Genomic DNA, 15,507 nt, shown 5'->3' with positions numbered 1-15,507 from the left:
CCAAATCGTTCCTCTCCAACTACAAGAAGACATAAAAACGTCACATCGGATCCAAGTCATAAAATCCAAGTCGTTTTATTTATGCCTATGTTTCTACCTATATATTGACCTCAACATCCTCACATAACGAACAACCACCTACAAGTGAGTGAAGAGTGATTACTACTATTCATAAACATGGCAGTTGCCGGAGGTACAGGTTCCATAAGAGTTCATGGCTGGGGAGACATGAAGAGTCTCACCATCCAAGTTATCACCGGTCGGTGGTTCGTGGTGTTTGCCTCCTTTCTAATCATGGCAGCCTCCGGAGCCACCTACATGTTTGGCCTTTACTCCAGTGACATCAAAAAAACTCTTGGCTATGACCAAAGCACTCTCAATCTCCTCAGTTTCTTCAAGGACTTGGGTGCCAATTTCGGTGTCTTATCAGGACTAATCAACGAGATTACCCCACCCTGGGTGGTGCTAGTCACGGGTTCGGTTCTTAACTTTTTCGGCTACTTCATGATATGGCTATCAGTGACACAAAAAATAGCTAGACCTCAAGTGTGGCAGATGTGTCTCTATATCTTCATAGGTGCTAACTCTCAGTCTTTTGCAAACACTGGCTCTCTCGTCACTTGTGTTAAGAACTTCCCTGAAAGCCGTGGTGTTGTGTTAGGCATCCTCAAAGGCTATGTGGGTCTTAGTGGTGCAATCATCACACAGTTATACTCTGCTATTTACTATGATGACACAAAGGCTTTGATTTTGTTCATTGGTTGGCTTCCAGCTGCTATATCCTTTGTTTTCCTTGGAACCATTCGGTACATGAAGCCGATTAGGCAGCGTAACGAGCTCAAGGTTTTCTACAACTTCTTGTATATTTCGCTTGGCCTTGCTGGGTTTCTACTTGTCATGATCGTAATACAAAAAAGGGTCAACTTTACACGGAGTGAGTTTGGTGCAAGTACTGCTATAGCGCTTTTCTTGCTCTTCCTTCCACTTGCTGTTGTCTTTATGGAAGAATATAAGATCTGGCAGAGTAAAAGGCATGCATTGGTTTATCCCTCGCCGGTAGAAATAGTAACCGAGGGTGAAAAGGTCAATCCGAATGAGTCTACTAATGGTGAATCCAAAGACACTAAGTGGTGGCAAAATGTGTTTAGTCCACCAGATAGAGGTGAGGACTATACCATACTTCAAGCCCTATTCAGCATAGACATGTTAATACTATTCGTGGCTTGCATTAGTGGGATTGGGGGCACTTTGACTGCAATTGACAATCTTGGTCAGATAGGAGCCTCGCTTAGATACCCAAAGAAAAGCATAAGCACTTTTGTGTCACTAGTGAGTATTTGGAATTATCTGGGACGTGTTTTTGCTGGATTTGCTTCTGAACATATTCTAACAAAGTACAAATTCCCTCGTCCTCTTATGCTTACTTTGACTCTGTTATTGTCTTGTATTGGTCACCTTCTGATAGCATTTGATGTGCCAAATGGTCTCTATGTGGCTTCGGTAATTATTGGGTTCTCTTTTGGTGCACAGTGGCCTTTACTTTTTGCCATTATATCCGAGCTTTTTGGACTTAAATACTATGCAACTTTGTACAACTTTGGAAGCGCAGCAAGTCCACTTGGGTTATATGTGCTTAATGTGAGCATCACTGGGCATTTGTATGACAAAGAAGCTAAGAAGCAGTTGGCAGCATTGGGGTTACAAAGAAAGGCAGGGCAGGAATTGAATTGCGTTGGGGTCGATTGCTTCAAGTTAGCCTTTATTATTATCACAGCTGCAACTTTCTTCGGTGCCATTGTTTCGCTCTTTTTGGTGGCTAGGACTAGAAAGTTTTACAGTGGTGACCTATATAAGAAGTTCCGGGGAGATGTGACGGCGGAAGAAGCTGAAGTGGCGGGGGCTGAGAACGGTGGCAGGGAATTAGGACAAATGGAAATCTATGATGTAGATCATAATTAAAGTATTATTATGTGATAGACACATACAATATAATATGTAACATTGTGGGTGCTAGCTACATTTTCTTTGCCGTGTTGTATGCTTTTTCATTTCTTTGTCACACAAAGTGTCGTGCCTTTTTATTTTCTCATTTATATTCTAATTCGAACAATTAGAATAAAAGAAAAGAAACACGATTGCCTTGTTATTGTAATAATTGATATAGTATAATGCAAGTTTGCTTCTCTATTTACGTGCAAATGGTTGGTTAATGCCTAACTACACTAAATGCGTTATATCTTCTTTTAAGGCTGCATGCTGCTGTGTTTCTTATATAATTGAAAGTGCCAATATATGTAAATAGAATCTTAGTTCTGTAAATGGAGCGATCGAGACCTCCACTCGGTACCACTTCTCGGGAGTCTGCCTACCATGGTCAGTCTCAGTTATTGGTCAAATTATTAAGGAATGCATAATTAAGGTTAATTTCTCTTATGGGGATTCTAGCTTTTACCCGTTCTGAATTCGAATGTGCAACCTGGGCATCGATACCTTTGTAGAAGATAAAATTCAGTGTAAATGGAAATTTTAGTATTCCTATGCATATATATTCTTTTTAATTTGTCTTTTATGTTTTTTCACGTTTGTTTCCTCATCTTGTTTGTATGATGCAGTTCTATTTTGCTAGTTTTCTAAATAATTTAGTTTAAATGAGTAGCTTCATAAATGCTGCATTTTCTTCCAGTAACTTGGTGTTTCTTATTTAATTGTAATTAATGGCTTCGATAACTGTCCATCCCTATAAAACATGTTCCATTGTCCTGTAAGTTGTGCTCAATATCTATCCTTTTTGCCAGTCTACCATTAACTGCTAGGCAGTGATCATTTGCATTAAAAGCAGCAATGATATTGTTTGTCTCCGTAAGTGCGCATTAAATATTGTTAGCATTAATTAGTGTGCTTATTTCAATTTAGTGGTTCTTCCTGTAGATCTTGATGGAAAAAAGATACAGGCCGTCCACGTGGATTTGGACTTATTACGTTGGCAGACTGTAGGGGAATGGAGGATGCAATCAAGGTTGATGGTTGTTATCAAATTACTGCTCTGGTGCTTTTTCTGTAGTTTTCTAAAACAAAATTGAATGATTGTTCAACACTTTTTATTTTTCTCCGTTATTTCGTCTTTTGGTTGATAATGTTTAGGGTTATATTTCATGAATAAAATGGAGCAGTAAGCTCTCCATTGCTAATCAAATGAGTTCTATATATGTATTTGTACCGTTCAGTTCTCTGAGTCCACTATGTACCCTTGAGGGTAATGTTATTATATGGATTATACCCCTAGCTGAGGTAAAGACTAGGCTAGAAAGTATTATTCCAAGAGGTAGCAAGCAGATATCAATGGCAGACAAATAGTAAGAGTATGACTTGGAAGTAAATGGGCATAATAACAGTACATAAAAGATGATCATTCCTTGTGCCCAGGGGTGGTATTTATAGGAGTCCTGGAGATTGATTCGTTAGGGCTTACGTATTGGAGGTCAACGCTCCTTGGGGGTCGTTGTGAGGAGCTGATATGCCTGGTATGGCAGTGTCACAGAGTCTGCTCTTGGGCGATGTCAGCATGCGGCAGCAGGGCGGTTTCCACTTATGGTCTCTGGGGCAATCCGCAGAGCATAAGGGGTTCCAAGGTAAGACATTTTGGTGTCTTACCTTGGGATGTGAGCCGCCTTGGGACAGGCGTCTAGGGCGAACCAGTAGGGCTGACGTGTGTGTAGCTAAGGGTTTTGGGCTTAGGCTGTTTGGGGCTCTTCGGAACTGGGCCATCCATGTTAATAGGCCCTTGGGCTTCGGATGGGGTTAAGCCATCCAGAACAGTATTTGTTATTATCTTTATTCCTTTACTGAAACTGTGTAGGTATCCAACTTGTGGAGATCGATTTGCAAGTGATCGATATATGGTGGTGGCTCAGATCATTACCCACAAAACGGTTATGGCAAGGAAAGAGGCTATGACCGTTATAGTGGTACACGAGGTGGCCATAGGTATGGAAGTGGAATGGCAGCTCGAGATGAAGGAAGGAGTTATAGGGGTAGGTCTGGTCCATATGACCGTCCAAGCAGGGGTGGTCGTCCATAATCTTTTGACCGCTACGATGCTATGTTAGCTCAGTAGGAGAAGCAGATAGGTATGCAGTTGGAGAATCTCACGAAGTTGCTTACACAATCTCAGATCTCTGCTGTTAATGCCCAGTTTCTCTGGTGGTTTGTGATGCATGTGGCAGGCCTTATTCTTCTAACACTCGCGATGCAACGATTGTAATAGACCTAGCCTAGGTGAATTCAATTTGGTACAACCAAGGGAGGGAGAGCAATCCCTGCAACAACACTTATAATCTTGGCTGGGGGAATCATCTGCACTCTCATACAAGCCTGCACTGTAGCAAGCTAATATGGGAATTCAACCAGCGCAACCCAGTCAACTTGCTACTTGGGAGGTAGCTTTCGAGAAGTTAACTCAGACGATTGCTAGCTTTACGGAAAATACTAAAGCATCTTTTAAAAAGCAATAAGCTTCCATTAAGAATCTAGAAAAATAGATTGATCAGCTTGCCAGGAAATTAGCTGCAAAAACTCTTGGTACCTTTCCAAGTGACACGGTTGTTGATCCCAGAGAGCATTGTAAGGTCATCATTACAAGAAGTGGGATAGTAATCCAGCCTGTGAAAAAGTCTATAGTTGCACTGATCAATGACAGTAAAGCTGAGGAAGTGAAGCATGCTGAAGAGAAAAAACACAAAGCAGTGAATGAGGATGTCATTATTATTGGTGAAGAGCTGAATGAGAAAGTTGACAACTCGAGGAGGAACAAAAGAAAACTTCTATAGAGGAAGTGATGAAGCTACTTGAGAACAATCCTTATGTTAAACCTCTTTATCCTCAAAGATTAAAGCAGCAAGCTCATAAGCTGCAGTATTCTAAATTTTTGGATATGTTCAAGAAGTTGAACATTAATATTCCATTTGCGGAAGCTTTGCAACAAATGCCTTTGTAAGTTAAATTTCTTAAGAAGATCCTAACCAATAAGCGGCAACTCAAAATAGAAGGAACCATTATCTTGACAGAGGAGTCAATTCAATTATGCAGAAGAATTTGACTCCAAAATTAAAGGATCCGAAAAGCTTCAGCATTTCATGCACGATTGGCTCAATTACAGTGGATAAGGTAATGCCAATGTCATGAAGTTATTATCAATGATAAAGAAGTTGAGAATCCCAGAGGTAAAGCCGATTAGGATGATACTACAACTAGTAGACCGCTCTAACAGGCAAGCCTATAGAGTTATTGAGGACATACTTATTAAGATGAACAAGTTTATCATTCTGATGGACTTTGGGAGACCCTTTTTAGCGACCTTCGAAGCATTGATTGATGTGTCAAAGGGTGAGCTAATCTTAAGGGTAGAAGGAGGAAAAAGTTATTCTGAAAGTCTTTGAAAAAGAATCTCCACCAACGACAACTTATCTAGAGGAGATCTTCGTTATTGATGAGAAGAAGGTAAATGAGGAAGATAAGAAGGACCATCAGCCAAATGAGAGTTGCAAGCCAAATGTGAAGATAGAAAAGCTTAGGAGCAAAGGACAACATGTAAAAACTAAATTCACAGTTCTTGAAGCCACCCTTTCTCTTCCACGTGCTTGTGAGTACTACTATGGCAAGGCGCAATTTCTGATAAAAATGATGGTGTCATCACTGAGCTCCAACTACAAGCCACAATTAGGTTGGCAAAACGGGCCAATCCGGCCCGACCCAACCTGCATGCAACCCAAAAAAATGAGTCGGGCTAGGGTTGGCTCGAAAAAAAGAGAGCCAGAAAACCCAACCCGAGTCGGGTTAGGGTTGGCTCGCAGGTTGGCTAAAAAATATGGCTCGTGGGTTAGCTTGAAAAAATAGCTCGCTGGTTGGCTAGAAAATTTCTCGCGGGTTGGCTCGTTTTCAGCCTATTTAAATGACCCTGTAGTATTAATGCACTAGCTATGTGGCTTCCATCAGATTAAACAAAGGGTTAAAAATGAGAAATAAAAGCAAAATATTTTAGTTTTGAATTTTCTTCACAACAAATTTGCATCAATATCAAGAAAATATCAGAACCACTTACTACCAAGTGGGTAAGATATTTGAACCAAAAAGAGCCAGCACAGCCTAACAATATACAAATGGCAGGGATGTAAGAAGATTAGGAACTTAGGTTTAGAGAAGGAAGAAAAATGATGACAGCATGTGTGAGTTTTGTCCATTTTTGTATATTATATTTTGTATTTTTTTATATATAAAAAAAAAGAACTCAACCCTCGAGCTGGCTTGTTTGACCCGCGGGTTGCACTACAAGAAAAATGGTTTTTAGAGGTGGTTATATTTGCATTTTAAGGCGGTTCTAACCGCCTCTAGATGCTTGGTTTGGCGGTTCATAAACTGTCTCGTTTACCACCGTCGCGAGGCAAAATACGGCAGTTTTCACAAACCGCTAGAATAACCGACTCTACATGACAATCTAAGGCGGTTATTTTAACCGCCTCCAAAAGATAATTTTAGGCGGTTATATTAACTGCCTCCAAATAACGTGTAACCGCCTCCAAATAGTTAAGATTATATAATTTTTAAATTTTTAATATTAAAATTGCTATTTTTAAAAGTTAATATATTTTTAAATTTTTAATTTTTAATATAATTTTTGATAGTGATTAGTTAATATAATTTTTTTTTTAAATATCACTTTTAAAAGTTAATATAATTTTTATTAGTTGAATATAAATAACTTATTGAATTTTGTATATGTGTGTGTTAGTGTGAGTTGTTATATAGAAGAGAATGGAGAAGGAGGAACAAGAGTCATCCAATGTGGGATTTCAAAGTGAAAGTGAGATGATTTTTTTCAATGTGAAACAGACATCTTTGGAAATTTATATATAACACCAGATAATTCAACTTAAAAATCTGAACGGTCAGATTAAAGTATTACAAGAGAAGAACACATTAACCAAATTCGAGGACGATCCAACGGTTGAACAAAGAGATTTCCCCTGTTTGAATCTCACTGTCCGATAGATCATGAACCGCCTCTAAATATGCTTTGGAGACGGTTATTTTAATCACCTTTAATGTATATTTTGAGGCGATTCATATGAAATAGCCTCCAAATGTCTATTAGAGGCGGTTAAAATAATTGCTCCCATTTCCATGCAGAGGCGGTTATATTAAAACCGCCTCTAATTGCTGCATTTAGAGACGATTATATCGAAACCGTCTCTAAATGGTCTATTGGGGCAGTTATTTTAACCGCGTCTAATATACATTTGGAGGTGGTTATGGTTTAACCGCCTCTAAAAGTGGCAATTAGAGGCGATTTTAATGTAATCGCCTCTGAATGGTAAATGGAGGCGGTTATTTTAACCGCCTCTAGTATACATTTAGAGGCAGTTTCACGTAAACCACCTCGAATCAATTAAATCACCAGAAATACCGCCTCTATGTATCAATTGGAGGCGGTTTAAACTGCCTCACTTAAACAGCCTCAAAATACCAATTTTCTTGTAGTGTTGGCTCGTTTTTTCTATAGCTGGATCGGGTCGGGTTGGCACTCATTTTTGCCAACCCAACCAGCTCATTTTTGGCGGGTTACGAGCCAACCCTAGCCATAATGACCACAAACCTGCCACGTCAAGCTCGTGACGTTAAACAAGTGCTTGTTGGGAGGCAGCCTAACGAATTTATGCTTTTGTTTTGTTTTGCTTCATTTAATTTTTGTTTATAGTTCTTTTTGTTTTATTTCTTTATTTTTTATTTTCATGGTGATGTATATCTGACGATTTTATGATGTTATTGCTTATTATCATTGTTTTTCTGTGCTCCTTTTTGCTAGTGTGCAGTTATTTCTGAAGATAGCAAATTTTTAAATCTGGGAATGGGAACACTACCGTATACAGTAGCATGACCCTTGCTGAGCACATGATGCAATTTTTTTTTAATGGGGAAGTTTTTGTCAACCTTTATTTTCATTTTTCTGTCTTTTCCTTCTCATTGATTGTTGTTTTTAAGCTGAAATTATGCCAAAATGAAAGAGTTCATAGGGGAGTTAGTTAGTGATTTGATTCATAATGTGATGACTTATATCATATTTTGAATTTGTGAATGAGCATTGATTGTGTAGGTCCTATAATAAGCAGGAATATTAGGATTACAGTTTGAGTGATTGAGAGTTAGCATAGTTAGTTGAATCATGCACCCATTGCCGTGAGGTTTTTGAGCCTAAATAGAAAATTTTCTTCTTGGTGTTCACTCCACTGTTGAAAATACTCTAGAACTTATTTTTTTTGTCCTTGAGATTGTTGATATATAATATGCACTGTTGATATGATTGAGGCATTTTTTATTATTTTAGCTACTTAGCCAAAAAGGCACCCATTATGATATCCTTTGTTTAGCCCATTGAGTCTAGACTTGTTTCTTTCTGAATAGTCTATTGTTGTAATTAGCCACTCCACACACATCTCTACATCAGATAAGATTGGAATGCAGAGTTTTCATGGTAGGGTGTAAGCATGAGTATTGTATCATGTGATGCCTAGTGGTGAAAAAGGAGGTTATAAGAGTTGAGCAAAAATAAAGGTAGAAAATGGTGAATAAAAAAATTTATTCTATGTTGCCCTTTTAAACTTTGTGCAAATAAAATTATTGAAAAAAGAAAAAAATGTATATATAAAAAAAAACAAAAAAAAACAAAAATGATAGGGTTGAAATATAAAAGTGCTGGAAAAAAAAAGGAGGAAAAAAATGGAGAAAATGATTGTATGTTAAAATTATTTCACTTATACCATGATCTTTCTATGCTTCAATTCTTTAGCCATATTTCTCTTTATTTATTCTCCCCTTAGTCAGACCTTATTTCTATGCATGTTACTTGACTGTGGAGAGTGAGAATATGACCAAACCTATGGTAGTATTGATTTAGTGAAGGTTAGAGTTAAACACTTACTCCTTAGACACTTGAGTGATGAGTGACTTTATAATTCCAGTGATGGGTGTGTTTAGATTCAGCTTGTTATGCTCTATTGATTGATCTCTTGTTGTGATTTTATGACTTGCTTGTTTATAGGAACTTCTTGATTAGATGCTTGTTCCTAAAGTTCTGTTGTTTTTATCTAAGTCTTATCACTATGAATTGAGTTACTTATGGTTCCTTTATTGATAATTCATTCAACACAAGTTCCTTACTTTTGCATTTTCTCCATGTTCTTAAATCAGTCCACTTCTGGGGACAGCAATGAGTAAATCTAGAAATAGTTTATTAGGGGTCAAACACACTATGTTATCAGGGAGTAAAGTATGATAAATAACATAGTAAATGGTCAAATGCATAGTGTATATTATTAAATGCAAAAAATTCTTGAGTTTTAATGGTTTTATATGATTCTAACTTAAAAATGTATTGGTTTCAGATTTAAATTGTTAAATGAGATCATTGATGGATTGAGGAAGCCAAATAAGGACAAAGATCAAGCCAAGACTCAAGCAGAATGAAGATTGAAGAAGCATCATTCACGTTGCAGCTCAATAGCTTGCTCGCTTCAGGGAGCAAGTCCAGCGAGTTATTTAATGGTTGGGTTGATTAACTCAATGAACTAAAGTCAAACGGGTTGATACTCCACGATTGTGCGAGTGGACGCGTCGTATTCGACCAAACGCTAGGCGATCGTCTAGAGACGGGTTCCTAAGCGAATATAGGGATTCCAATTCGCTTAGGGTCAACCACGAACTGGTAATTATTTATCCAATGATGGATGTCCTTGGAATCCTAATTCTTGGGTTGGTTGCTTTTAATTTGATTATTCTCGTTTTTTATTTTATTTTTCATTTCCATTTAAATTGACAATCATTTTAAAACCCCCCATTTTTCTTTAGGTTACGTTTCTCCTTAGTTTTTCTTTTTATTTAGTTTCCGTTTTTATTTGGTTTCCGTTTTTATTTTTTTTCGTTTTTATTTAGTTCGTGTTTCATTTAGTTTCAATTTTCATTTGGTTTTCATTTTATTTTATTTTTATAACTGAGTGATTAAGTTCCTTGCAAACTCCTTGAGAGACGACTCGCGTGGTTGACGCTTTACTACAAAATTTTAATAAATCTAATTTAATAATTTTGCACGAGTTCGACAGCTCGTGTCAGTTTTCTTGCCTACAGCTCACTAGCTTGCTCACTTCAGCGAGCAAGGCTAGCGAGCAATCGTGTTTACTCACGCGTTTTCTCGCCGAAGCGAGCAAACGTAGCAAGGACGTCGTTTAGAAAAGCCCATGAGTCTTTTGCGATAAAAGACACACTTTAGGGTTTTTAATCACTTTTAACAGATGGGGATGACTTGGGAGAGGTAGAGGAGCTTTGATATGGACTGGAGAAGGGAGAAGAACTGTCAAAGCTTCACCATGGACACCGGTTACCTCGTTCTTTTATGCTATTCTTTAGTTTTTCATCTGTTTTCTTAGTTTCCCTGACTATGTCAAACGATTCTTTGTAGTTAGGGTTACCTATGGATTCCTAATGATGTTTATGTCTTTCCTGTAATTTGATATTCAGTTTATGATATGTAATTAATCTGTTTTCACATTTCTATCTTTTTTTATGAACTGATCACTCATAAATGAACACATGGATCTTGCATGACAATAGGGATGTTGTTGTAGGATTCAGATTGATTAATTGTTAGGTTTTGTATGATCTAGGAATAGACTTATAAAATCTATGACGTTAATTATAATTCTTAATGTTTGTTCTAATAGAGATCACTAAGGGATTATGATTTTGAATAAGATAAATGATTGAATCATCAAGGGATTATGGTTTAATTAATTTAGAAAGAATTGTCAATAACATGAACTGAATGTTAGTTATAGGAAATGGTAAATTCATTAGGAAGACATTGTAGAAATCAACACCCTAACTACGTTTTACATATTTGATTTTGATCTGTTCTTGATCTTGTGTTCTTGGTTCTTGATCTTCATAATTGTTAGTTGGTAGCTTTATTTTTGCATTTTTAATATTTAAATCATATTCCAAACAACTCTTATGTTCGATCAAACTTTGATTGCATAGATAAATTATTGCTTGGTAGATTAATTCTCGTGAGAACGATAACTCTACTCACTTATTTTATTACTCGTGCGGCCGGTACACTTGTCTTGATCGCAAGATTTTCATCTAAGAATAACTACGGTGTAAGTGGCATTTTCTAATTGAAATTGTGGAATGGGTAAAACCGACATTATAAACACTTGGAAGTGTAATGCATCAACGGTTTTTGATTGAGTAGCATTTTTTAAATTTGATTGAGAAATCTTGAAAAAAATTTAAATCAACGTTTCTTATTTGATATTAATTTATTATGTTTACCAAAAAAATATTAATTTATTATTATTGATTTAATTTTGACATGATAATAATAAAAAGGATGTTAAATTTTGATATGATGATAATGGAAATGATCGTAAGAGATTGTAAGTATAAAAAAAAAATTAATATTTTTTTACTATTTTTTATTATGATTAGATAAAAATTAAATGAATGATTCTCAGTTAATTTTATTTTCATGTAATAATAATAAAGTAATTATAAAAATTTGTAAGAAAAACAATGTTATAAATATAACATTTTTCATTGATTAGTCTCGTCTGGTTATCGAATGGCTTGAGCTTCGGTAGGACTACGCGATAGCGATTTCCTTTTTTATTAATATCATTCAAAAGTGTGGACGTACTGTAACCTCAGAAATGGGTAATCGATCCCATTTGGATAGTCCAACATATACGTTGGGAAGTCGACTATTTGAGTTTAAACAATCAACAAACCTGATGTGTAATTGGACCCTGAAAATGGAGTTCACTAGTTAACCTCTCTTCTTCAAGGATTAATTCCTATTTTACGTGCTGATTTGAACGAGACCACCTTATAACAATGAACTCTTACATATTTATTCATTTTAAGATGTATGAGTATTATTTTATTTTGTACTACAATTTTTTTATTGTTAAATTTCGTCCATCCCATTGTATACGCTAGTAAAGATTAATTTTATATTAATAATATAAAGACTCCGTGATTAAAATCTTACTGAAGTTTTCAGTATGTAACCCTCAGCTGAAATAAAAAACCATTTCTGTAGTCTGTCCACACATGCGAACAAGGTCCTGCTGTACTAATCCATTTCTTCCGAAAATGTAAGAATTTTATGCGTTGAATCTGTGACAATCAACATAAGGGCCCACGCTTGCGTGGGAGAGTAGAAACGTAGAACGTGGAAGAGCGTATCCATCAAGGTGCATTGTTTGACCAACCACACCTTTCAGAATAAAAAACAGCCATATCATTTTACCTTGTCTTGGGCTCACCATATATAAACATCTTCTTTTTCCTCCCTTTGTGCATGCAAGAACTCCTCATTCATTTCCCCTACCTAGACCGAGGAAATGCTTCACCACCATCACAAAATTGCCCAACTTAACTCAATCTCTCCACCCGTTTTCTACCCTCCTTAATGAATCTGAACCATAACTACCATATTTTCTTTTCTTGGGTCCTTTCACACACCTTTTCGTGACATCTAACCAGAAGGTAATGGAGAGCTTAGGAATGGACATCCAACACCCACAAGAAGATTCTCGCTATGGACCAATAAAGAAAGGGCTGAACCTAGTGAAAGGAGCATTGCTTAATTGATAGGTATGCTGCCTTAGTCCTCTTTGGTGTATGAGACTATTTTAATGGGATTAAAGGCTGTTTGTAAGACTATTTTGGTGGTATCTCCAAGTGATATCGATGTATTTTGAAAATGGAGGATTGTTTAATTATGTGTGTAGTTTTTCACTTTTAGGTGGTGTTTGGTTGGGAGCTTTTCAGCGGATATCTATCTTTCTCAAGTATGGCTTTTAGAAACACCATGTTTGTTTCAACGTTTTTCACCAAAAACCCATCTATCCAATTTGTCTGGATTTATGAGAAATATAGATATCTGCACTGTTTAGAAACCCAATTTGAAGGTGGGATTTTTCGAAAAACCGGTTTTCTGACTTTTAATGCACTGTTGATTTCATAAAGTTACCTAATTTTCCCAATAAAGTTTTTCCCCACCAAACAACTTTTTTTTACATTTTTCTACCTATCTCACTTTATCTATCTTTCCAATCATTTCTCTATCTATCTCATTTCCCTACTATTCCAAAAATTTACGGGCATAGCGCATTCACCAAGTCAAGTTATTATTTTGAGAAAACTCCATTTTTAATACATTGTGCTTTTATGATTTATCATTTTGTCCTTGTGATTTTAATTTTATCATTAATTTTATCATTAATTTATTATTTAATCTTCTATGATTTCAAATTTTCACTTCTATTCATTATGTTTATAAAAAATATATCACTTATATCTTTTGTGGTCTTATATATACTTAATTTTTTTCTTCTTAACTTTTATCTTATATTGTTATCATAGTATAAATTAAAATTATGTACAGAAAAATATAAATTATTTATTTAAATTTAAATTAATTTTAATTAATAATAATATCAATTATATCCTTACAATTTTATACATATAAAAAAATTTATTTTCCCTCTTTTTTATTTTATATCCTCATCTAATGCATTTGAGGCAAATAAATAAAAATAAATTTAAAAAATCATGAAAACAAATTAAAATCAAATATTAATTTATTTTATCTATTTTTTACCCGATATCGTTATAAAATTATCTAAAGAAAGTAAATATCTTATTTTGATAATACATATTTAATTTATCTTAAATAATATTTTTTTAATTTTTAAATATATTTATAAAATAAGAAATTAAGATAATTTATAAATTAATTTCAAAATGAATAACTTGAAATATTTTTTAATTTAATATTTAATCATAATTTTATTTAATAATATCATAATAGTATAAAATAAAATTTTGAAAAATAAATATTTTTATATTTATAAGACCATAGTGATCTTAGTGATATATTTTTATAATCACAATGAGGTGTAAGTGAAAATTTAAAATCACAAGGATTAAATGATAAATTATTTAAACATAATGGTTCTAAGTGACAAGTTATAATCAAAAAGATTCAAATGATAAATAATAAAACTAAGGTGGGTGAAAATAAAAAAATTTCTTTTATTTTTATATCAAGAAGTCAAAAAAAAAAAAAAAAGGAAAAATGAGAGTTAGGTTAGTGGGCTGAAAAGATGTTGAGTAGACTAGGAGACTAGGGTCATTTTACTACTCTAAAAAGTTAGAGTTCTCTTTATTTATTTCTTTCTTTTAAAAAGTAATAAAGAATGAAAAGTTGGGTTAAAAACATGGTACGTATGTCTCCAAAAAAAAAAATGGTAAGTATATGTTGCTTCTGGCCGCCCCGAAAATGGGCAAGAAAACTCAGTCCGTCCCGCTCCGTTTGGGCGGGCGAGGCGGGCTTCCTGCCAAGCCAGTGAAATTTTACACTAAAAAAGAAAAAGAAATTAAAAAATCCAGCACGGGCGGGCTGGCGGGCGGCGAGTTTGGAAAACTCAGCCCGCCCTGCCCCGTCCCGTTTGGCGGGCGGGGCGGGCCGGTCCGGCGGGCTGAGCCCGTTTTTCCATCTCTACTTTTTAGTTTGCTTTAAATTATATTTTTTATTCATTACATTTCTGCAACTGCTGTACGTGCAGTAATCAAATACTTGTCAGATATATATTTGAAAGCATTAAATGCAGGAAATCATAACCATACAAAGGATGAAAGTATTAAATGTGGAGAATTATAACCATGCACCTGTCGTTGATGTACATAAAGCAGAAATGATTATATATATATATATATATATATATATATATATATATATATATATATATATATATACTTTGGGTAAAGTGTGTGTCATTTTAAAGGATGTAAAGTTGTGTCATTTTAAGAGAAAGAAAGAGGTAGATAAAGGAGGAGAGAGAGTTGACAAAAAAATAAAGGTGTGGATCCCATCTCTTTGTGAGAGTGAAATGATATAAGTTGTGTCATTTAAAAGGATAAACACTTTTCCCGTATACTTTTTATTTGTTTATGTTTTCACATTGAAGTGTTGTTTATCTGTCATTCAAAATTGCTGTTCTTGTTTCATCTTAAATTTGGTCCACATTAATTTGCGCTTAGCTTTATTTGATAGAAACTGGAGTGTAGTGTTAATGAAAAAATGTAGTATTTAATTTCAAGGATGGTGTGTTGTTTTTATTTCAATTATTTGATGTCTTAATTACAGAAAGAAGTATTATTTTATATGCCCATTTGACTTAGTTGTTATTTTGTGAAATAGTGTTTTACATTACATAGTTAATTTTAACAAAGGATTTTACGCAACGATCAATAAGGTTGATTGTATCGTCTGTCTTTCTCAAGTATTATCTATATCGTATGAGTTTTCGTATAACTATGCTATCTTGAACTATTTGCAATCTAGATATGATTTTTTAAGTGGGATTCGTTCATCAAATACGCTTTATCAAA

At 35.1% G+C, this 15,507-nt stretch overlaps 1 protein-coding gene across 1 annotated transcript; it reads left to right on the top strand.

The window, feature by feature from the left end:
- Positions 1-207: 207 nt before the first annotated feature.
- On the top strand, positions 208-1,959 carry LOC133307459 (uncharacterized). The gene has a single exon (XM_061507966.1). The coding sequence runs from the start codon at positions 229-231 to the stop codon at positions 1,957-1,959; it is 1,731 nt and encodes a 576-aa protein (XP_061363950.1). The 5' UTR covers positions 208-228.
- Positions 1,960-15,507: the final 13,548 nt, after the last annotated feature.

The sequence above is a fragment of the Gastrolobium bilobum genome, unplaced genomic scaffold (assembly GCF_033153095.1).
Source record: "Gastrolobium bilobum isolate Gb01-03AN ecotype WA unplaced genomic scaffold, APGP_CSIRO_Gbil_v1 utg2836, whole genome shotgun sequence".
Classification (NCBI taxonomy): Eukaryota; Viridiplantae; Streptophyta; class Magnoliopsida; order Fabales; family Fabaceae; genus Gastrolobium; species Gastrolobium bilobum.
This window is presented reverse-complemented; position numbering and strand designations above follow the sequence as displayed.